Here is a 25,388-nt window from a genome sequence, read left to right on the forward strand (position 1 = left end):
ATTTTTACGGTTCTGGTTATAAATGGAACCTCCACATGCTTGATCCTGTATAGTCAGGGACTTCAACCTTGTCTGGAATCCTTTTCGAACTTCCATTTTGGAAGGTCTTTATGTTGAAGTAAATGAAACCATTGCTGTGTCTGTGTACAAATAAAATTCTCTTTTTAGTATTCTACCAAACTATCATCTACTCCACCTAATCACATATAAGATGTTGTCTTTAGATCCAAATTGTATTTTATCTTTGGGCATACAAATTCATCCTCACCATGAGGTAGCAGATGTTTGTCTTGCAAATGGTACATAATACTACGGTATATTCCTGTACAAAGACCTTTTTTAACTTGGAGTACTGGTCAGTTTATGACTGATCTATCATTACATGTTCATGACCCATTGATTTGCTATAAATTAATGAGTATGTATACTATTGAACATGAATTACATAAATGTTCACATAGAGTTCAGAAATGGATGCAAGAAAACTGGTTCAGACATTTTTAAAATCTAAGACCATTGAAATTTGGTTGATATATTGTTACCATGATGCTATTACCGCAGTTATTGAAATTGTTATAGATTTTGAACTTTTTGGACTTTGATGATGTTAACCTTGTTTGCATAATACAGCAAAAAATACTCTAAATCAACAAAGAAATTTAGCATACATGTTTGTATACATATGTAGATGCATTAATTTCATGTTCATGCCATAATACAGGTAGCAATTTTTCAATTTTTTTTCTAAACTTTGTAATTGGATGTATGTCTGTTACAAGTCTCTACATCATATCCTGTAGACTGGTTAATTGTTTTTCATTATAGGTGATTATCTGTGTGGGATAAATACATCTGGGGTTTATATATCTTTTTCAGGAAGCTGTGAAGACTCTCAACACCCTGCAGACAAATGCTCAGGTCTTGGAAAAGATTCGAAGTCAGCGGGACAGATTTGCCCATCTAAATGTACCTAACATGATAAATTTTTCCCAGAGGGCAGGAATCTCTGTAAGAAGAATTATTGTTATTAAGGATGCTTCTGTTTTTGTAAAATAATGTATTAAAATCAGTGTATTTTTAAATAGTATTAAGGATGCCCTTTCTTTTGTAAAATCAGTTTGTTAGAATGTTATCAAGGATGCCCCATATTTTGGATAATCAGTATGCAATATTTCAAAGGATGTCACTGCTTTTGTAAAATTGATACAGCATGGCTGAAAATGATGTGATCATTACATTACAGCATCGCTCAAAATGACGTGATCATTACCTTACAGCATAGCTGAAAATGATGTGATCATTACATTACAGCATAGCTCAAAATGATGTGATCATTACATTACAGAATAGCTCAAAAAGATGTGATCATTACAGTACAGAATAGCTCAAAAAGATGTGATCATTACAGTACAGCATAGCTCAAAATGATGTGATTATTACAGTACAGCATCATTAATATAATGTAACTTTCTATCCATGAATCATAGAGCTGTGACCATTGGAGACACTGTATCTAAAAGGATGTAGTTGGCGGGCTGCATGTTTGAGACCCCTGCTTTAGACTGAAATCTTTAATACCAATACTACACAGTAACATGGATAATAATGCTGTTTATTCCTGTAGACTTCAATCTTTTATACCAATACTACACAGTAACATGGATAATAATGCTGTTTATTCCTTTAGACTTCAATCTTTTATACCAGTACTAAACAGTAACATGGATAATAATGCTGTTTATTCCTGTAGACTTCAATCTTTTATACCAGTACTACACAGTAACATGGATAATAATGCTGTTTATTCCTTTAGACTTCAATCTTTTATACCAATACTACACAGTAACATGGATAATAATGCTGTTTATTCCTTTAGACTTCAATCTTTTATACCAATACTACACAGTAACATGGATAATAATGCTGTTTACTCCTTTAGACTTCAATCTTTTATACCAGTACTACACAGTAACATGGATAATAATGCTGTTTATTCCTGTAGACTTCAATCTTTTATACCAATACTACACAGTAACATGGATAATAATGCTGTTTATTCCTGTAGACTTCAATCTTTTATACCAATACTACACAGTAACATGGATAATAATGCTGTTTATTCCTTTAGACTTCAATCTTTTATACCAGTACTAAACAGTAACATGGATAATAATGCTGTTTATTCCTGTAGACTTCAATCTTTTATACCAGTACTACACAGTAACATGGATAATAATGCTGTTTATTCCTTTAGACTTCAATCTTTTATACCAATACTACACAGTAACATGGATAATAATGCTGTTTATTCCTTTAGACTTCAATCTTTTATACCAATACTACACAGTAACATGGATAATAATGCTGTTTACTCCTTTAGACTTCAATCTTTTATACCAGTACTACACAGTAACATGGATAATAATGCTGTTTATTCCTGTAGACTTCAATCTTTTATACCAATACTACACAGTAACATGGATAATAATGCTGTTTATTCCTTTAGACTTCAATCTTTTATACCAGTACTAAACAGTAACATGGATAATAATGCTGTTTATTCCTGTAGACTTCAATCTTTTATACCAGTGCTACACAGTAACATGGATAATAATGCTGTTTATTCCTTTAGACTTCAATCTTTTATACCAGTACTACACAGTAACATGGATAATAATGCTGTTTATTCCTGTAGACTTCAATCTTTTATACCAATACTACACAGTAACATGGATAATAATGCTGTTTATTCCTTTAGACTTCAATCTTTTATACCAATACTACACAGTAACATGGATAATAATGCTGTTTATTCCTGTAGACTTCAATCTTTTATACCAATACTACACAGTAACATGGATACTAATGCTGTTTATTCCTTTAGACTTCAATCTTTTATACCAATACTACACAGTAACATGGATAATAATGCTGTTTATTCCTTTAGACTTCAATCTTTTATACCAATACTACACAGTAACATGGATAATAATGCTGTTTACTCCTTTAGACTTCAATCTTTTATACCAGTACTAAACAGTAACATGGATAATAATGCTGTTTATTCCTTTAGACTTCAATCTTTTATACCAGTACTACACAGTAACATGGATAATAATGCTGTTTATTCCTTTAGACTTCAATCTTTTATACCAGTACTACACAGTAACATGGATAATAATGCTGTTTATTCCTTTAGACTTCAATCTTTTATACCAGTACTACACAGTAACATGGATAATAATGCTGTTTATTCCTTTAGACCTCAATCTTTTATACCAATACTGCACAGTAACATGGATAATAATGCTGTTTATTCCTTTAGACTTCAATCTTTTATACCAGTACTACACAGTAACATGGATAATAATGCTGTTTATTCCTTTAGACTTCATTTTTTATATCAGTACTACACAGTAACATGGATAATAATGCTGTTTATTCCTTTAGACTTCAATCTTTTATACCAATACTACACGGTAACATGGATACTAATGCTGTTTATTCCTTTAGACTTATATCTTTTATACCAGTACTACACAGTAACATGGATAATAATGCTGTTTATTCCTTTAGACTTCAATCTTTTATACCAATACTACACAGTAACATGGATAATAATGCTGTTTATTCCTTTAGACTTCATTTTTTTATATCAATACTAAACAGTAACATGGGTAATAGTCTAGTTTATTCCTGTAGTCTAAATTCTTTCATACCGATACTACACAGTAACATTGGTAATATTGCTGTTTATTCCTGAAGAAGAAAATGGTTTGCACACAATAACTTGAGTTTTCTACCATTGATATTTATCACACTTTGTAGATGGCTTATATTTGAGGTTAGGAAAATCCCTATCAGTGGTTGGGTGCAAAGGTCATGGTCACTATGAAAGGAGAAAAATGAATTCAGTAAAATGACTTGGGTCTCCTTCATCTACAGTTGCCAGACTTTGTGAATGGCTTCTACTGAGAGTAAAGAAGAAGCCTATCAGTTTATATGTCAAAGGTCACAGTCACTGTTAAAGAAAGAATAAAAATGGTTGGCACAATGGCATTAGTTCTGCCAGGCCCAGAACTCTATGGTTTGCTTACACTTGGGTAAGGAAGAAGTTTATAAATTTTTTAGTTGAAAGGTCAAAGGCCAAGGTCACTAAGACTGAAAAGAAAACATTAGTTCCACATCAGGGACCTGTGGATGACTTACACTTCAAGGAAGAAGGAAGCGTATTGATTTAGGGTGTGGGTCAAAGGTCAAGGTCACTTTGAAAAACAGTGGATTTTGCTCATAAATTCTGGTTATCTACATAGAGAACTATTAAACATTTGTTGGGTTTATAATGTGCTGTTCATGGTACTCATATCATTGGCTGAATTTAATTTAGCCATATTTTACGTATTGTACATTTTAAAGATTCTAGTCTGTTTTATTTAACAATATGAGATGAATAATTTAGAATATATAAAGACTAGTTGCTTTGTTGTAGATCTTTTTAAGCCAAGCTTATCATTTTGATTGGTTCCTTTTCAGCTAGCAGACATAGACAGCCTCAAGATCATCCATGTTAGTGGTACCAAGGGTAAAGGTTCTACATGTGCTTTTTGTGAGAGCATCCTTCTTCACCATGGATACAAAACCGGATTCTACAGGTGAGGACTTTTGGTAAAAGTTTTATTTACTAACTGCATACATTTTTATTTACCTCAAAAGAATTTATTATTATCAACAGTTTGAAAAAGTCCATGTTTCATGAAGTGCAGAATATTTGTCAAAAGTGCTTTTACAGGTGGAGCCAGTTTTAGTCACTTAGCCCCTGTCCAAAGACCAGCAAACAAAATTCAGATAAGGTCTTGTTTCAGTTCCCTTAATTGTTAAGAAATATGTGGAAAATTGTTTGAAAGATGCAGATTCCTTTTTTGGTATAAATGGAGAAATTTCTTTATTTTGTTTTTTGTAGCTATGATAAAGGTACATCCATGTATTTCACAGCAGTTAAAGGTACATGCATGTATACAGCACAGCACTTAAAGGTACATGCATGTATACAGCACAGCACTTAAAGGTACATGCATGTATACAGCACAGCACTTAAAGGTACATGCATGTATACAGCATATCACTTAAAGGTACATGTATGTATACAGCACAGCACTTAAAGGTACATGCATGTATACAGCACAGCACTTAAAGGTACATGCATGTATACAGCATAGCACTTAAAGGTACATGCATGTATACAGCATAGCACTTAAAGGTACATGCATGTATACAGCATAGCACTTAAAGGTACATGCATGTATACAGCATAGCACTTAAAGGTACATGCATGTATGCATGTATACAGCACAGCACTTAAAGGTACATGCATGTATACAGCACAGCACTTAAAGGTACATGCATGTATAGAACACAGGACTTAAATGTACATGCATGTATACAGTACAGCACTTAAAGGTACATGCATTTATACAGCACAGGACTTAAAGGTATGTGCATGTATACAGCACGGCACTTAACGTATATGCATGTATACAGCACACAGAACTTAAAGGTACATGCATTTATACAGTGCAGGACTTAAAGATACATGTATGTATACAGCACAGAACTTAAAGGTACATGCATGAGTAGTATGGGACTTAAAAATTATTGCATGTATAGCATGGGACTTAAAGGCACATACATGTATTAATGGCACATGAGTTAAATGTACATAAATGTAGAGTATGTGGCTTGCAGGTACTTGTGTACAGCACAGGACTTAAATGTATATGCATGTATAGCATGGGACTTTAAACATCTTGCATGTATAGCATGAGATTTAAAGCTGTATTCACCCATCAAAACCATTTGACGACTAATATGACAAAGCATGTTTTTTGTTGCTGAAAATGATTTAAATGATTCTTTAACGATAAATGTTCACCCAGACCAACCAGTTTAGCTTTTGTAGTTTGGAGGTAAATTAACATGTTGCAGAGTACACAAAATAGAGATTACACATGAAGACTTGATTTCCTCGAGTCGTAAACATACTTTGTGTTCATATGATTATTTGGTTTTTGACTTCTCTTATAAGGTAGAACTGTTTTCAGATCAGGGTGCGATAGTGGCAATAGGACATTGGGAGTTTTTAGGTCAGATGCAAATGGTATGATAGTGGCACTAGGACATTGGAAGTTTTCAGGTCAGACACAAATGGTATGATTGTGACACTAGCACATTGGAAGTTTTCAGGTCAGATACAGATGGTGTGATAGTGACACTAGCACATTGGGAGTTTTTAGGTCAGATACAAATGGTATGATAGTGACACTAGCACATTGGAAGTTTTCAGGTCAGACACAAATGGTGTGGTAGTGACACTAGGACATTGGAAGTTTTCAGGTCAGATACAAATGGTGTGATAGTGACACTAGCACATTGGAAGTTTTCAGGTCAGATACAAATGGTATGATAGTGACACTAGCACATTGGAAGTTTTCAGGTCAGATACAAATGGTGTGGTAGCGACACTAGGACATTGGAAGTTTTCAGGTCAGATACAAATGGTGTGATAGTGACACTAGCACACTGGGAGTTTTCAGGTCAGATACAAATGGTGTGATTGTGACACAAGTATATTGGGAGTTTTCAGGTCAGATACAGATGGTGTGATTGTGACACAAGTATATTGGAAGTTTTCAGGTCAGATACAAATGGTGTGATAGTGACACTAGCACATTGGAAGTTTTCAGGTCAGATACAAATGGTGTGATAGTGACACCAGGACATTGGAAGTTTTCAGGTCAGATACAAATGGTGTGATAGTGACACTAGCACATTGGAAGTTTTCAGGCCAGATACAAATGGTGTGATGGTGACACTAGCACACTGGGAGTTTTCAGGTCAGATACAAATGGTGTGATTGTGACGCAAGTATATTGGAAGTTTTCAGGTCAGATACAAATGGTGTGATAGTGACGCTAGCACATTGGAAGTTTTCAGTTCAGATACAAATGGTGTGATAGTGACACTAGCACATTGGGAGTTTTCAGGTCAGATACAAATGGTGTGATAGTGACACTAGCACATTGGAAGTTTTCAGGTCAGATACAAATGGTGTGATATTGACACTAGCACATTGGGAGTTTTCAGGTCAGATATAAATGGTGTGATAGTGACACTAGCACACTGGGAGTTTTCAGGTCAGATACAAATGGTGTGATTGTGACACAAGTATATTAGAAGTTTTCAGGTCCAATACAGATGGTATGATAATGACAATAGGACCTTGGGAGTTTATGCACTACACTTTCTTTGTCATCGCAGGGTAATTATGGATAGGCTATGTAAAATTGCAAATACTAGTCCTTTTGGCTGGTTGATTTGTATTGCATTATACATTTGGGAGGAACATTTTACTGGAAATCGCCCAGGGTTTTTTAACCCTTTAAGCCCCGATCCCGTCTGTAGGCGTGATCCGGTTTCTGCATTCAATGGCCGATCCCGCCTGTAGTCGTGATTTTTTTACTGCATTCAATGGCCGATCCCGTCTCCAAGCGTGATGAATGTGTGTTAGATTCAACGTCTCTGATTGGTTAGAAATGGGTTTATTCCAAGAACTAACAACTATTAAACCAATCAGAAATGATTTTACTTTCATTTGCGGAAATTTGAATTGTTCAGAAGCTAAGGGCTCCTGTTTTGAAAGCGGTTTAACTACACGTGTTCTGGTCATGAAAAATCGTAAATGATGGCGGATGTAAGAGTGATTTTTGATGAGAGCAAAAATGATGATGATCTTGAAAATACTGAGCAAGCTGAGGAAAGATATGTTCGGCAGTTGGATATTTTGTGAGATTTCGATTCGGACATAGAAGTTTCTGAGATTGAATCGTCCGAAGATGGGGATGCTGACAGCGATGATGATCGAGTTCTTGCAGATAAACGTTGCACATAATTTTGTAAATTCTGTATAAATAAGTCGTGAAAGACTTGGACAAATAGGGAATAAAAATACATCACTGTGTAGACAAATTCATTTGCAATAAATGGTGAAACTTTCTTGGATTTTAATTGGATATAAGCAGAGAAATTAAGGTAAGAGTGAATGCATGTGCACAATGTTTACAAAATTTTTCAAACAGGTAAAAACTCTGGGGCACACGCAGCTAGACACAGCTTAGCGCTGCTGGGGCATAGCAGCAGTGATACTGATAACGGGTCTGGGGCTGAATGAGTTAATGGTGCATATATTGTTTGCCAGACTATATGGGACCCCTCTGATTGTCTGATTCCTCATTTTTTACAATTGCCATTTTTATATATATATATGTGTCAGTTAATGAAGCAGCTTAACTGACTGAAATGTTGAAAAGGTCCATATATATATATATATATATATATATATATATATATATATATATATATATGTATATGGACCTTTTCAGCATTTCAGTCAGCTAAGCTGCTTCATTAACTGATGGGATGACTATAAACTAAGTCTTGTTTGGTCATTTTTGTATTATCAAATAATCAGAGGATGACAGTGATTGGTTTAGCCACTGACCTGCCAGCTCATGGGTTTTGAGGAGTGTAAATTAAAATTTCCAAAATTATCATTAAATAACTTTACTAATTCATAAAATTTCATCCAACTATATTTTCTGATGCCAAAAAGGTTAAGGTTCCTTTATTTGTCAAACATTAAAATGTAAATATCGCATCTTATAAAGACTGGTTGTATGGTTGCTTACACTTAATTATATATGGTAGTGTAAAGGGCAAGTGTACCAGACTAGATCTGACACCTGTCATTAACCAATTAAAATAGCTGATACAATGATGCATCTGTCCATGAAGTAAAATGGTGGCAGTCTTACGTCACTAACCTTGTACTACTTACTAACCATGAAAAGATTTCTGTTGAATTATGAACCAGTGCCAGCAAATAAAACAAGAAAAATAAGTAGAAGCAAAAAGGTTAGAGCTACAATGGAAGCATAATTAATTGCCAGTTTGGGAATTTAAGAGGTTGATGCACAGTTATGTAGGTATGGCATGTAAAGCATGCTTTATTTATTTAAAAAGGTATGTATGTTGCAGGCTTTGAAGTACAGCAGATGCAAGCAAAAATGAAGCAGCCAATAATTTTAAATCTTGAGTGTCTGTTTATATATTTTGTGAATAAATACTTTGATAAATAATACAAGTATTTTAAATCACATTTTCAGCTGTTCTCAAAACACTGAAATTCACCACTGTAGTTATTTTTATATGATTGGAATGGCTAGTTGATGGTCTGCTGTGCCAGTTTATTTTCATGTGTGTATTGGCAGCAACATGATGTGGGAATGACCGAAGTATAAGATATGTGTAGTAACTTCAGCAGATATAACTACAAAATTAAATCTGTATTAAACTTAATTTAAGGAAATGAGTGCGTAAACTTTATAATTTTTATACACCTGACATTTTGGGAGAGTATCTTGTGCCTTCACTCTGTTGACTTTTCTGTCAACATTTCCAGTTTTGCATGATAAGCTGAGTTCTGCAAGACGTACACCAAACATTTTGTTAACTTGCACTGGCACTTGGTACAAGGAATAACCCTATTGCTTATGCAGCACTCTATACCTCTGTCAGATCCCAGTTTTCTGGCTGGATAAATTTTATATAGGAGTACTTAGATTACTCAGATGCTTGTAATGCCTGATTGTAGCTCATTTCTGAAGCAAACATTAGCACCTGTATCACTGAGTATTGACCCACCAATCTTTCATCTGCTAAGTGTTTTTATTAGCCAGAAAAAGTATTGAAATAGGGGTAACTAATATAAACCAATAAGAATTTTACCTTGATAAAGAAACGTCTGAAATAGAAATTCAAAATAGGATAAATGCAAGGCATCAACAAAAATCATGTCTTTGCAATCTTTTCTTGATGGACTTCATTTTGGCACATTATGGTAAAGAAAACTATAGGAAAATATTAAGTCAAAAGTCAGTTTGAATGGTATGTTGAAATGCTTCAGAAAGATTTTGGATAAAGATTTGAACACTTGAAAAATATCAAATCTTTGCAGTCTTTTCTTGACGGACTTCATTTTTGTATATTGTGGGAAGAACACTGCAGGCAGCATGTTTAAGTCAAAAGTCAAATTTTAATAGTATGTTAAAGTTGAAATGCTTCAAATAAACTTTGGGGAAAAATCAGAAGTATTGCTGTATGCATGTTTAGATTTGTATGTTTTATGCTCTCATTCCTATTTTGACGTTGGTAGGGGTTGGTATCTATGCATTGGCTCCATTTGAATTTTCTTTTCAAAGGAAAGCATTATTATATATTGTCCCCCACATTTTCGAAGAAATAGGCACGTCACAGTATCCACACTTTAATGCATCACTTTCATTTCCGCTCTACAAGTTTTACAGCTGTTTGAGCTTAAGATACTTGGTATATTTCTACATCTTTATTTGGAGCTGTGTAGTGTGCCACATTGTTTCTACATCTTTATTTGGAGCTGTGTAGTGTGCCACATTGTTTCTACATCTTTATTTGGAACTGTGTAGTGTGCCACATTGTGGGAGCTATCTTTAGTGTCAAGCTCACAGCTCAATAATTTACCTTTTCCATCACAATTCTACTCTTCTGCATAGCTCTAATGTCATCTGCAAATAAGGGATGCAACATTGTATACTCATACATAATTTCTTGGAAGTGTGTATGAATTCATCATTCACAAGGTGTGTTGTGTTGTGTGTTGGGGCACAGTGTTCAAGATGAAGATCACAGCTCAGTATTTTTACATTTTACGTTTTAATTGTCTTGGTATTCAGAAGGCCATTTCTTTAAAGTCTGCTAACAATGTCCTTATTTCTTTCATAATTCTCCACACCTTATTGAACTGACATTTCTTTAAAGTCTGCTAACAATGTCCTTATTTCTTTCATAATTCTCCACACCTTATTGAACTGACATTTCTTTAAAGATCTGCTAACATTGTCCTTATTATTTTATTGTAGTTCTCCACACCTTATTGAAGTGAGGGAGAGGATTCATATCAATGGCCAGCCATTAGACAAGGAAAGATTTACGTCTTACTTCTGGGATGTTTATAATAAGTTGGACAAGACCAAGGTACTCATTTAACTTCCCCACAAGCCACACACAAGATAAGGGTATCACTTTTCTACAGGTGCTCTTATCCACAACCTTTGTATAGCTTGCCATTTCAGGTTTCCCACACTACTAGAAAATAAGGAAAAAGTACAAAGAAAGAATAGATAGGAAAAGCCCTTTGTTTTGCAATTAACTGATCGTGGTCGTGAAAACTCCTGAAATTCTCAACATCCACCTGATGACAAAAGAAAAAGTAACTGATTTTTAATTGATCTGATTATGAATTAAATTTATAGAGGTCTTACTGGAAGTTTCAGAGGTTACAGAACTCTTGAAATACAGTTGCTGTATAAATCATTTGGGTGCTTGCCCTATACATATATATATAGTCAGTCCGAGTTCTCAGGCAATTCGATTGGTCTATGTTGAACGTAAGAAAACCAGTCAAGCATTACACTATGCCAACAGGTTGTCCTTGATGCATGAACTTGATAAATTTTAGAGAAAAATAATACAGGTTATCTCCCCCAGTTCCCCTTTCGATATGTAAAGTTAACAGAATTGTATTGTGATAAATCTTGTGTATTATTTGGTAATTTGCACTGGGAACAAAGTGTTTAGCATTTTGGTTAAAATAAACTTTTGAAACTTTTAACTAACACTTGCAGTTAGTTTTACTATCAGACCTTGCCAGATATATAGAAATATACCAACTGTCAGATACTTGTGAAATTCTGCACTTTAAACATGCCCTGGAAATGCTTGGAAAATTTTCAGGTTTTTTTAATAAACCCTGCCTTTATTCCTCTAAATTCATTTCAGATAGTAGAGCATAAGTCCTTTCAAGTGCCTCGTGGTTTTTAACATGAGGAAAATTGAAATATCTTTTGTCTGCCTGCCGATAGCAAAAAATATGGGAATTGTTCCTCCCATCTAGTGCATTGCTGAGTGTGATATAAGGCTTGTGCATAGCTTGTTGTTCAGGCACATGTAGACCAGATGTTTGAATGACAACGATTCATTCCCTAGTCACGATAGATTTATTTACTGACATAGGGTAGCAATTAAACCTACAACATAAAACAAACATGCAAGTACAGGTACATACTACAAACAAGAATTACAATAGACACAATACAATACAAACTTCGCACTATTCATATGTGACACAAATATCATCCATAATTATTAATTTACAATCCTTACCAGAACTTCTGTGTAATATTTACTTCTAATTCTTGTGAAAGTAATACAAAAGAAGATGTCTGCGGCATGATGCCCCAGTGCCAGACATCACAAAAAACTGCAACACTGATTTTTTTTTAAAGTTACATTAAAAATCCAAATCACATGCACACTTCGGTGCTGTTTGTGGCATGTTAATTTTGAAATTCTTTGATTTCAGGCTGAACATGAAAACTCCATGCCTGGATATTTTGCCTTCCTGACTGTGATGGCATTCCATGTCTTTCTGCAAGAAAAGGTGGATGTTGGAATCATCGAAGTTGGGATTGGTGGCCAATATGATTCTACCAATCTTATCCAGAATCCCATAGCCTGTGGAGTTACCTCCCTTGGATTAGATCACACATCCATACTGGGAAATACTCTTGATAAAATTGCATGGCACAAGGCTGGCATTTTCAAGGTAAGTTCATGAAGTAAGGGCATAATATTTACTCAACATTTTGTACTTAAGAAGGAACAAAATGTAGCATGCCATGTATATTGTCTTATCATTTGTACCCATGCAACCAGAAAAATGGCCACAAATTCAGGTTGCTCAGGTTTATTTCCTTATTGCTCTTTACACAAAGGTGTGAATAATTTAAGTCCAAACTGAGTTAGGAGGGCTGATGTCATTATACTAAATTACTCAGTCACAGGCTATCACACATTCTAGGTCATACTAGGTCCTGATAATGTTTATGTTTGTTAAAATTGACAGTTATACTTTTTGTCATTAAAATTGAAAACTACACCAAAGCATGATACAGAATCTTTTAGTAATAAAAAAAAGTTAGTGACTTATCAAAAAGCTAGAGTATTGAACTGTGACCTGCCAAATTAAATCACCTGGTGCATTTATAGACTCACATCTGTGCCCCCCACCCCCAATCACTCCCAAGATGAACGAAATATGTGATCAGCTTATGTAAATTTGATGGATGGGAAGGCATACATTACTTTTGTAGCCCTAAAATGAGCATATATCTTGATAAATGTTTCAGTATTGAGTATTAATACCAATAAACAAAAGAAGTAATTCATTGTTAATCTTTTATAAGATGTATGAAGGCCCTTGGATCAAGTCCATCAGTCCTCAATTTTGGTCAATATTATGATTTCTGGACTGATATCTTATACTATTAGGCATCAGTTTCCACTAACTATGCAATGACATCTTCTTCTGTTAGGCATCAGTTTCCAGTAACCATGCAAAGTTATCTGATGCTACTAAGAATCAGTTTCCAGTAACTATGCAAAGTTGTCTGATGTTACTAAGCATCAGTTTCCAGTAACCATGCAAAGTTGTCTGATGTTACTAAGCATCAGTTTCCAGTAACCATGCAAAGTTATCTGATGCTACTAAGCATCAGTTTCCAGTAACCATGCAAATTCAGAATAACAAGACTGGTACAGTTTTAAATGTATTTTTTCTAAACCTAAATCTTTGTCACTTACATTAATATCTGATAAAAATCTGATTGTATTAAGTGATTACTCATTTATCCTAACAGCAATGCAAGTATCCACAACTGTGTCCAGCAAAGTCATTTCCTTGCACTTGTTTGTGGTTTTAATAAATTGTTCAGTTACTTTGTTGTGTGTTAATAATATGCTCCATATTTTTTGTACATATTTCATTTGAAATTAGTAAATCTCAAGAAGGGTAGCAGAGTAGTGTCAGCACTCTGCAGTTAAAAGAAGTAGTGACATTATTAATATTTCAGGAAATTTTGGGAGGCAGTACAGCATTTGTTCCTTAATGCTTGTACCGTGGCCGAGTGGTCTAAAGCACTCACCATTACAGATCATCGCCATCTCAGCTCTGTCTGGGTGAGTTCAAGTCTCAGGCTTTGCTAACATTGGTACGTGAGAAAGCCTGCCAGTAGCTTCTCGTGGGTCGGTGGTTCTTCCCGGGGTTTTCCAGGGTTCTTCCTCCACCAATTATACTGGCTGCCATGTATAGCCTATCTTGTACTGAAAAATGGTGTTAAACCCTACAACAACAACATAATGCTTGTACCATAGGACTCTTCTCCAATCTACAAGTTTAATGCCTATACCATAGGACTCTTCTCCAATCTACAAGTTTGAGTAAAAAAAAGCAAAAAATGTCAGTTTGTACAGAACCACAAAATGCAATACCCACATAAAAAAATAAATTCACAGTAGTATTTCTTGGAGCCGTTTAATGAGGTTCTCCAAGATCTCAGTTTGGTGGATATTGCAAGAATTGATCACCTATCTGATACACACATTATATACATAGTAGCATTCATATTTTGTACCTAAATTAAAAATGTGTACGAGACAAAATGTAAACTATATGTCTGATGTGGTCATATAGTTGAAAAGTAGGTGATTAGCAAATATTTTCCTACCAGATTTAAAGCCAGTTTTTTTTTTCCTGCAGACTTGTATTGACTTAGTCCAAAGCACTAACAAAACAGTCTTGTCCTGCCCAGACAATCGGCAAAGAAAATTGGAAGATATCACCGGGGGGGGGGGGTGTAAAAACAGTAAACACTGTTCACACTTGTAGTTTGTTTGCTTTATGCAGGTGCATTTTAATCTTGTCCCAAGACTGCTGTGATTATGATGTAATAAAGCGTATAGCATTTAAAAAAGATATGCTTTGCTTATATACAACATTCTTCATGACCAATGTAAATGTTGTGTAGGGATGACTTTATTGCATTCCAGTGGAAGTGCCTTACATGCCTGGTAGAATTTACATGCAAGCACATTTGAATGCCTATGCACCGTCAGCATAGAAGCACCTTTCAACACCTATTGTAAACATCAGCCATTTGAGTTGGTTCTTGTAGCTCCTCCTTCTGGAAATTCCTCTCTTGGAAACTACAGATGTTGATGAAAATGACCATGACATCACATCACGTGGTTGATATTTGAGATAATGGTCAAAATCTGCTGGCTGAAGTAACTGGTTTAGATTCTACCTTATCAGAAATGGTGGCTGTGGATTTTGTTCAGCATTTTCTCAAGTTTGGATGATTATAGTTATGACTATGAAGACTTCAACGGGCTCCAATCTTGATGTAGGCAACACTAATTTTTGATGATTTATCAAATTCAGATGATATAGTGATAAAGTTGCAGACAATGAACCAGTATATTTAGAGGCTCGTTTCGTGATTGTGTTGTGTTTTTCCACTGAATTCAGATCAATTTGACATGTGACAAAATTAATGAATATTTTAAATCTGTGTGCATATTTTCGATGGAATCACTTGCATTGTGGATTCATTATATATGATGAGATTCGCAGGTGAGTACACAGTGTTGATACTCTATTCATGCTATATGTTAGACATGTATATATAAAAACTATTCACATATATATATATATATATATATATATATATATATATATATATATATATATATATATATATATATATATATATATATATATATACCAATTCGTGGTTCTCTAAATAAAGTAAACTGTTATATATGCCTTCTCTGTTTTCACTACAGGTGTATTTCTCATTTAATATGCATCAATTTCAGATAGTAACTGTGCCAGTGAAGCATGTATTTTACCACCCACATTTGTTACCTAACCCCCCCCCCCACAATGTGGGGTGGGTACATGCATCATATTCTTCAGCTAACTGACCTGGTTGCTTATAACACAGTTCTGCCTATTACATGGTCAGGTTCTATGGCTCCCAACTACTGTTATAGTGGGGTCACACTGTACTACACTTCTATATATTTTATAAGTTGATCTATTTGCTCAGAATCACTTAGGTAACATGGAGAAATAGCAAAAAGTACAAAACTAAATCCTTGCAGTTAAATCCCGATATTGGCTTCCAGTCATGTGACTGCTTCATAAGGTAAAATATATGGCCTCTTAAGGCAGATGGCTTGTTCATAAAAAAGTCTATTTCTATCCCAATTTTTTTAAAACGAATCTTGAAAAAGTGACTGTACGTTTGACAGAAATTGTCTGTTCTACACTTTACTATTTATTTTGCAGCCAGGAGTCCCAGCAGTGACTGCTCCCCAGCCAGCACTGGCAATGAATGTTTTGAAGGAAAGAGCTAAAGAGATAGGGGTTAGTATTGTAGTTAGGTGTATCATTCATCGGTTGATTTGGTTAGTTGTTACCAGCACACCATTGAATATTTAATATGATGGCATCTTAATAAATTACCTTGCCCAGGGACCCATATAAAGGACCCTACATAATAACATCCCTTGCCCAGGGACACACCACCATAGCTGACTCTGGCTGGAAGCGATAGGAGATTCAAACAAGCAACCTTTGGATTGCAAGTCTGGCATTCTACCACGGAGACACTGCATCTACCCAGCTGCAAGCAGCACAGTCCAGTAGTGTAATATTTATGGGAAATGGAAAGGTAGAACTGAAAGCATTGACCCAGATGTGCTGTAACATTATACATTGGCAGTCCTACCTCTTGACACTTCAGATTGATGTAGTCAGTGAATGACCTCATATGCAGACCCTGAATTATAAATTAAATGCATATATATTTCATGAATGGATTTGAAAATATATTTACCTTTACTTTGGGTTGCTACTGAATTTCCAGTTAAACGCCATTTCGCTTGATAATCCAGGATCGGTTTTTTACGCTGACAATTTTTCACTACTTACAAGACATGTAATTATTGTGACAGCTGCCACTGATGGAATGACGTCATCACTGTGTATGTAGTGTTTTTATTTTAATGAAATGAGTTGTGATATGTCATACAAGTTCCTCACACTGATACACTCTGGCTTTTTTAACAATGTGGGTGGGTGTCAGCACAGATCAGATCATTAGAACAAAATATGTGTAGCCCAGGCCCTAATTTAATATTAATATATCATCCTACAGTATATGTTACAGGACATGAGGAGATAAAACTTAGCTGTTGGCAATGCCAGTCAGTTAAGTGTTACATATTTTTGATGTAGCAAGTTGGCTTCTAAAGTAAAGTAATCATTTCTAAAACAGATAAGCAGCATATATGGAGAAAAAAAGTCATTTTCATAAATAGTTTGATAGTTAAATACTGTCATGCAGAAGATTGATACTAAAGGGAATACAACTAAGCTTAAGTCAGAAGTGGACATTTTCCAGTACATGTAATAATTAAGTATACCAGTCTTTTCCTATTTGTTACACCTTTTATAACATTGCACACAGTTTTCTACCACAATTGAAACTGAATTACAATTGACATTTGATGATTTAAAAACTAACATTATAAGCCAACAGAAGCATAAGTTCCTGAAATAAAGGCACAGTTTATACAAGTTAGAAGTATATTCATTTTTAAAAACTTGTTTTTCTTTTTTCAGAATAAGTCTATCAGTTCTTTCCTCCCTCCCTTTCTATCTCTCATTCTCTCTCTCTCTCTCTCTCTCTTTCTCTCTCTCATTGTTGTCATTAAATAGCAGTTTGACAAGTTAAATCTTTTAATTCTGAATTACCTTCATTTGACAGTCGAAGATGTCCTTTTGGAATCCAGAGTTTTTAAAAGCCCTGATAGCACACATACTTAGATATGAATTTACATTCATGTTCATATATTCCTTCATTCAATCATTTTTAACAGTGTCCTTTGCACGTATGTCCAGACATCAAAGAATATGATGCACAGGGGAGAGAACTAGAGCTGGGTATAAAAGGAGAGATGCAATCTGTTAATGCTTCTTTGGCTTTACAGTTGTGTCACATCTGGTTGGGAAAAGTTAAAAGAAGTAAGCCCATTATATATAATCTACTTTTAGAGTTTTGTTCCTCCCCCTCCCCACAGTGACTATGGTAAAGGTGTACAGTGTCAACCTTGTCCATCCATTCAGTCAAGTTGTACTTCTAGACCATGTGTTGTTGCATTAATTTTACATTAATAAAGATTTTTTTGTGCTATAGAAATCTGATGCCTCGAAATCTGTTGTATCATTGTCTACATCTACATTGTTAAATCATCCAAATTTGGAAGATTATTGAAAAATAGTGTTGCCTACATTGATATCAGGGTCATCCTTCTAATCATTCAAACTCAAGAAAGTGCTGAACAAAATACAAAGTCAGTGGCCTCCATTGTTGAGAGTGAAGAATCTGACCTAGTTACTTTAAACAACTGATTACAACTACATTTTATATAGTAATCATATGATGCGACTTCATAGTGTTTACCTTAATGACTGATTGTTACGTTTATGAGAATTGCATGGTGGCATACACCAGAACGTCTAGGAGAATGTGGTAGATGTATTCATTAAAGTTTTTGAGTAGCATGTATTTCCAAAACTTCTTGTTAGATTCTCTTCATACTTGACATGAATCATTGAAGTGTAGACAAAGCATTCAGGGGCCCTGAGTGGTCTAAAGCTCTCTCTGTTACAGATCACTGCCATCTCACCTATGTCTGCGTGAGTACGAGTCTCAGATTCAGCCAATGTGGGTATGAGAAAGCTTGCCAGTAGCTTCTTGTGGGTTAGTGGTTCTTTACGGGGTTTTACCATGTTCTTCCTCCACCATTAATACTGGCCACCATGTATAGCCTATCATGTGCTGAAAAATGGCGTTAAACCCTACAACAAAAACAACAAAGCATTCTGCATTACACTCACTTGTACCAGTGTCAAGGTCACAATTGCAGAAAATCTGTGTTTTGGTTTTGCTTAATATTTGCTTAATATTTTTTAATTTGCTTATATTTCTGAACCACTAGATGAGTTTTGTTAATATATGGAATGAATCATTAGTTAAAAAAGTCATTCTGTGGCACACCCACCCATTCCTTTGAACTTGGTTTCAATGCCACATTTCCCATTCCCGTGGCTTAGTGATTAGAGCATCAGCCCCGGATGCTCACATGTTCAAAGCCCAGCTGAGTCAGACTTATAAAAATGGTACTAACAGCTGCCTCACTAGACACTCAACATTAGGAGTTTAGAGTTAGGACTGATCGGCATGGTGTCAGGATAATGTGACTGGGTGGGTCATCATGCTACATGTATGAGGCATGATGCCTCAGTGCTAAACATTACTATAAACTGTCAAACTAAAGACATCATAGCGATATGACTGAAAATTGTTAAAGGTCTGTTAAAAATCCAAACCACACACACACACACTGACATATTAAAAGAAAAATTTCATTAAGGATTTTGTGAATTAAAGTTTTTCATTTGCTTTCAAGTCCTAATTCCCTCAGTATACCCTCAGTATATTTTGTTCTTATTATTATTCTCTACTCATTATGAAGCTATGGCAAATTATTCTCTACTCAATCATTTGACCTTATGATTATTGTATTGGTATTTTTGTTAATTTTTTTCTTTTTGTTATGAGACCTTTGCTGAGGTTGTCTTGTTTTATTGTTGAGTGGATTTATATCACTGATTGACTCATGCACTTCCATTTCTGCACACAAATATAATTCATTTTAATAAGATTTTAACCAAATTTGTATGCAGATTGATTTTGATGAGATTGTGCCTGTAGGTCAGACTCACCCACGGTCATATTTTTTCAGTGATTTCCATATTGGATTTGAAGCACATTTAAAAAGTAGCTAGATTTGTAATGATACCTGGGGTTATTGTCAGTATCCCTTTGGTGCCTGTTTAACTTGCTGCATCATATCTTAGTAGAGATATTGGCCCCTGATTGTTGGACTTGTCTACTTTCCTTTCTGTGCAATAACTTCCTTAATTTTCCATTGGACTTAAGCCAAATTTATTATACAACTTCATGTTTGTGACACTTTGGCTTAGTTTGATATTTCTTTGTTACATCTTCATTATTTAGGAGAGTTGTGGCCCTTGATTGTCCCATTTTTGTTTCCAATTCCAAATTTATTTTTTTTTAATCAGTTCTATGTTGATAAAAGTTATCAGAATTTGCCAGCTATTTATATCATTGCTATGTGGTGTTCAAGAGTCATGGAAGTTAGAGCCACATTTTGCTTTATTTTGATGAGACCTCACCAGGGTTTGATACCTTTACAAATATACCTTAATCCATTTACTATATCAACACTGTCGCCTAACTCTTTCTTCTTCGAAACTACGCTCACCTATATCCAGTTAAAAGCAAGGAACTCAAATTCCTGAAATTAACTTATCTGCCTGTGATATTTTTGCAGACCATGAGAATGGCATAGCTGAAACTATTTCATGTAAAGGGGATGCAGAGGAAATGCCAAAAGACTACTCATTCCCATTGACAGAACAAATGTTACAAGGTTAGTATTATACACACATTTGCCAGAAATATCATTGTTAGTGATCTTCTCATTCATGATGAATTAATCTGTCATGACTAAACAAAGACTCCACCTTGGAGAGGTTCTGACTTCATTGATTCAACGGTTAGTTAACTGAGAATAATAAGTATGCATATGTACACAACTTTACATACATATATTTAAGGATTAACTGTTTATTTCATAATTCAGTGAAGTATGAACCCAAAAAGTAATGTGCAAGATGAATGATCTGCAAAGCAGAGTCTTTTTAATATCATCTTCATACCGGTTTTTAAAAAATGAATGGTCTGGTCCCATTCTGCATTGATTTTGTAAAGGATATGTTCTGTATATTACTTAGCAGATGATCGTTGTAAAGTGTTTTCAGATTGGTCAAAATATTCCTACTCATCTAATGAATATTCTTGTAACAGAAACTGATGGAAGTGGAAAGAAAGTAACATGCTTGCAAAACATGGCATCTCAAGTTTTTGAGAGAGAACAGGACACAAAAAGTTTGGATATAGGTTTGAAAAGTGTGTGGAAATGGGAATGGCTGAAGCGGAAAGTTGATTGAAATATAGTTGGTCAGTTCACAACAAAACTGAAAGCTGGATAACTGGCATTTTGTGATCTTTGCAAGAGAGATTTGAATTACGTTAATCATGGTTGTTTCAGCCTGGAGCAACAACAAGCACCTACAGAAGCTACATACACAGAAATTGAATATCTGAAGCACAAACTACAGCCAATACAAAACTACAGTCAATACAAGAATACAGCCAATACAAGAAGCTGCATATGTAGAAATTGAATATCTGAAGCACAAACTACAGCCAATACAAAACTACAGCCAATACAAGAATACAGCCAATACAAGAAGCTGCATACATAGAAATTGAATATCTGAAGTACAAACTACAGCCAATACAAGAAGCTGCATACGTAGAAATTGAATATCTGAAGCACAAACTACAGCCAATACAAAACTACAGCCAATACAAGAATACAGCCAATACAAGAAGGTGTTTGAAAGAAAAATAAAACCTTGTTGAGAAAAAAAGAAAAGATTTAACACTGAACCAAAAACATCAGTGATGACAAAAGAAAGAAAAGAATTATTTGTCAAGGCTGCAAAAAGAGCAAGATAGTTCGAGTTTCCTCGGACTCTTGCCACCCCATTTTTTGGTATTTGGACATTTATGTAGTGATGTAGGGACAGAGCGCATTCCCTATCGAAAAGTTGGAATTCACTGACACAATTTGGTGTCAGCCTATGTTAGCCGCCTACTAGCCGGCCCAGCAAACTTGAACGACCTTTCATCAAGATATACCTGCATGAGATCGATAGGAATATGATTTATTTTTCTCAGAAAATGTGATCATAGCATTCGTTTATCTTTAATCCACTGATACACGAGCAAGACTGATAAATAAACATCAGTAGGTTGTATCCAGTGGGGGAAGAGACAAATGAATTTATGTAATTAGTTGTATATGTTGATTTATTTTGGATGTTTTATTTTAGAGATTTTCTGAAAAGAAGAAAGTGTAATATAATATTTGCTGCAAAGATTGATAAATTATTTTGACAGAATTACTGTGTGAGCACTGACATGCACATGAAATAATTTCAGCACTATTATTGGAGAACAAGTTGAATTGACAATGAACATTGTGAAATTCTTCAAGTATTGTTGAAAGCTTGTTATTTATTTTAAATGATTTGTTAAATGACTTCGCAATATATTATGATAACAAGGTCCATCAGGACCATTTTTGTATATGTGTACAAGGTACTTTTAGCCAGATACGGATACCGCCCCTTTAGACCCTGTTGAAGGAGGACCCCCAAACCTCCCTGCACATTTTTTTAGTGTTTTTATGGAGGACCAAAATCATGTCTGACATTGGCTTTTCACAAAAAGACTTCCTTAGATGTCTAGTTCTTGCCAGTACCAGCAATCTTGAAAATCATGTTATTGCTGCTTCACCCAAAGTCATTTTAATTTGGGGTTTTCACCAAGGTACGAATTATGTTATCTAATTGATCCTGAATGAAAATGGCGCCAATATATGGATGCCAGGTTGAACTTATTTTGGCAGTAATTCTCCTAAATGAATGGTCATATCAATGTGTGATTTTCATGAAAAGTTTTCTCATGGTGTCTTATTTGTTCAGAAAGAAAATTATGCCAATCTTTCATCCATTATAGTTAACACAGTACTTAATTTGAACATCTGAAGACTCATTAACATCAGACATGTTTTAAACACACTCCACAGATAAAAAAAAAAGAAATGGTATTATCTTGAATCCCGGCAAATTATATTACAAATGGCTGACCATCAGTCCCTTGAAGGTATTCATGTTTGTTTTTAATGATCTGATTAATTCTGTGTGTGTGTGTATATATATATATATATATATATATATATATATATATATATATATATATATATACACATGTACACATATGGACCGCACTAATGGCCTAGTGGTTAGAGCATCCGTCTCGGATGCAGGCGGTCATGGATTCAAACCACAGCAAAGTCATACTGAAGACTTACAAAAATGATACTAACAGCGGCCTCACTTGGCGCTCAGCATTAAGAAGTGTGTGTTTGGACTGGTCGGCCAGGTGTCAGAATAATGTGATTGGGTGGGACATCATGCTACATGTCTGTGGCATGATGCCTCAGTGCTAGACATCACTGTAAACTGCCACACTTTAGACATCATAGCGATATGATTGTTAAAGTTACATTAAAAATCCAAAGATTGTACATAGAAAGCATATATCTTAGTGGCATTATTCAGTGAACAAAATGACATTTATTTTTCAACTCCAGGATTAGCTACATGCAGGTGGGCAGGAAGAAACCAGACAATCCAAGCACAAGATGTTACCTATTATCTTGATGGAGCCCATACTTTGGAAAGTATTCAGGTAATCTCCTAATTGTTTTAAATAAAGCCGGACAATTAAAAAATAATGCTTCTTCTTATCAACATTTATTTTTATCAGACATGGAGAGAAGATTGTTGCGTTGAGGGCCTAAATTCTAAGGTTTAAATGGGGTAATAAAAGTAAAAGGATATGCATATTTGCCTCAGGAGTTTGTACTCGTGTTCTGGGACTGAAATTCCATCAATAAAACAATGTCTCTATTTTTTCTCTCACTTACAACTAGGATAAGCTCTCGAAAGATTCTTTTTCCTAAAATATAACTTACATTGTTAACCAATCCTGGCCAGCCATATCCATATATACTCTATTTTATGTTCACCCATTTTTAGGCTGGTTCCCATTTTTCAGCACAAGATAGGCTATACATGGCGGCCAGTATTAATGGTGGAGGAAGAACCCGGGAAAACCCCGGAAAGAACCACTGACCCACGAGAAGCTACCGGCAAGCTTTCTCATATATCCACATTGGCCGAGCCTGAGTCTTGAACCCACACAGACAGAGGTGATCCGTGACGGAGAGCACTTTAGACCACTCGGCCACTCGGGGCACCGCTCAATAATGGACAAACATTTTAAGTACAGTAAAACCTGTCTTGAGAGACCACTGCTATGAGAGACCACCTGTCTTGAGAGACCAGGTTCTCCATGTACAGATTTAGAGATTATATAATGTTATAACCTGTCATGAGAGACCATTATGTTTTGGCAGAAGAGGTGGTCTTTCAAGACAGGTTCCACTGTACACAATTTAGATATATATAACAACTTTCTTGAAAATCGTCTGGTTACTTTCCTAATAACAGGGTCTTATCATAGTAACCATTATTATCAAAGTTTTTTATATACATTATAAATTCATGTACATGTCTGACAAAACAAGCAACAGCTCGGATCCAGATATTCATTTTGGATAAAATCCTGTCAGATCTGGGTCTCTTTAGTTCATTAGGACTATTCAGTAACATGAACAACATAGACCTTGATCTATTGGCACATTATGTGCAGGCAGATTTGGGTCTATGTTGTTTGCAGTTGGATTTAACTTGCACACAAGTACATATGGTATGGCCACTCACAAATTGTTTCACTGGTTATCACCATTAACTGTAACATAATTATTTTTATTGTTAAATTAGAGAAAAAAATGTTAATTAAGTGTATATCTTTTCAGCAATGCGTAAATTGGTTCAGGGAAGATGCAGAAAATGAGAAGAAATCTTTGAGGTAAAAATGATAGTATATGATATAAATATCTTGTCTCTCCATTTCATGACTTATAATGCATAAATGTGAATCTTACAGATATTGTTGGGATAATGTTTGGGTATTCTTTGACCTTTATCTGTCTGTATGTGTGGGTACACTTTGGTTCTCTTACATGAACTGTGTCCACTGTTCCTCATTATGCATGTTTGCAAAACTCACTTATTTCGACTGCAAGAACAAACTTAAAGACCTAATAATGTTCCCTACCTTATATATTTTCAGCATGTTTTTTTTAATTTTTTTTTAAATTTCATGGTGTTTTTTGGGGGGGGTAATAATATCATTATTTATGTATTTTTTATGTTATAGGTGTTGTCTAATGCTGTAAAGTGCTTAGAGCTTCTAAAGATTAGGCACTATACAAAGTCCTCATTATTATTATTATCATCATATAACATTGTTTTTTTAACAATACACTAGCTTGAATTTCTCTATGTTGTTTGTATAACATAAACACATTTTATAAATCTATGTGTTACGATTTTTTGGTCTTAAACAAAGTAACAGAAAGAAGCCAAACCAACAAGTTTATTAAAATTAACAAATAAATTCATTTCTCTAAGTTACAAA

The 25,388-nt window shown here is 34.9% G+C and overlaps 1 protein-coding gene across 1 annotated transcript in view; it reads left to right on the forward strand.

Annotated features, from left to right (window-relative positions):
• Positions 1 to 25,388, forward strand: part of LOC149779265 (folylpolyglutamate synthase, mitochondrial-like) — an 84,265-nt gene that overhangs the window by 32,422 nt on the left and 26,455 nt on the right. The window contains exons 3-11 of the mRNA XM_089939849.1: positions 877 to 1,008; positions 4,534 to 4,652; positions 11,010 to 11,124; positions 12,512 to 12,754; positions 16,343 to 16,420; positions 17,938 to 18,082; positions 20,479 to 20,577; positions 23,434 to 23,531; positions 24,724 to 24,776. Coding sequence (XP_089795975.1) covers positions 877 to 1,008; positions 4,534 to 4,652; positions 11,010 to 11,124; positions 12,512 to 12,754; positions 16,343 to 16,420; positions 17,938 to 18,082; positions 20,479 to 20,577; positions 23,434 to 23,531; positions 24,724 to 24,776 — 1,082 coding nt within the window. The remainder of the gene's footprint in view (positions 1 to 876; positions 1,009 to 4,533; positions 4,653 to 11,009; positions 11,125 to 12,511; positions 12,755 to 16,342; positions 16,421 to 17,937; positions 18,083 to 20,478; positions 20,578 to 23,433; positions 23,532 to 24,723; positions 24,777 to 25,388) is intronic.

This window comes from Sinohyriopsis cumingii, chromosome 17 (assembly GCF_028554795.1).
Source record: "Sinohyriopsis cumingii isolate HCF-2022 chromosome 17, ASM2855479v2, whole genome shotgun sequence".
NCBI classification, from domain to species: Eukaryota; Metazoa; Mollusca; class Bivalvia; order Unionida; family Unionidae; genus Sinohyriopsis; species Sinohyriopsis cumingii.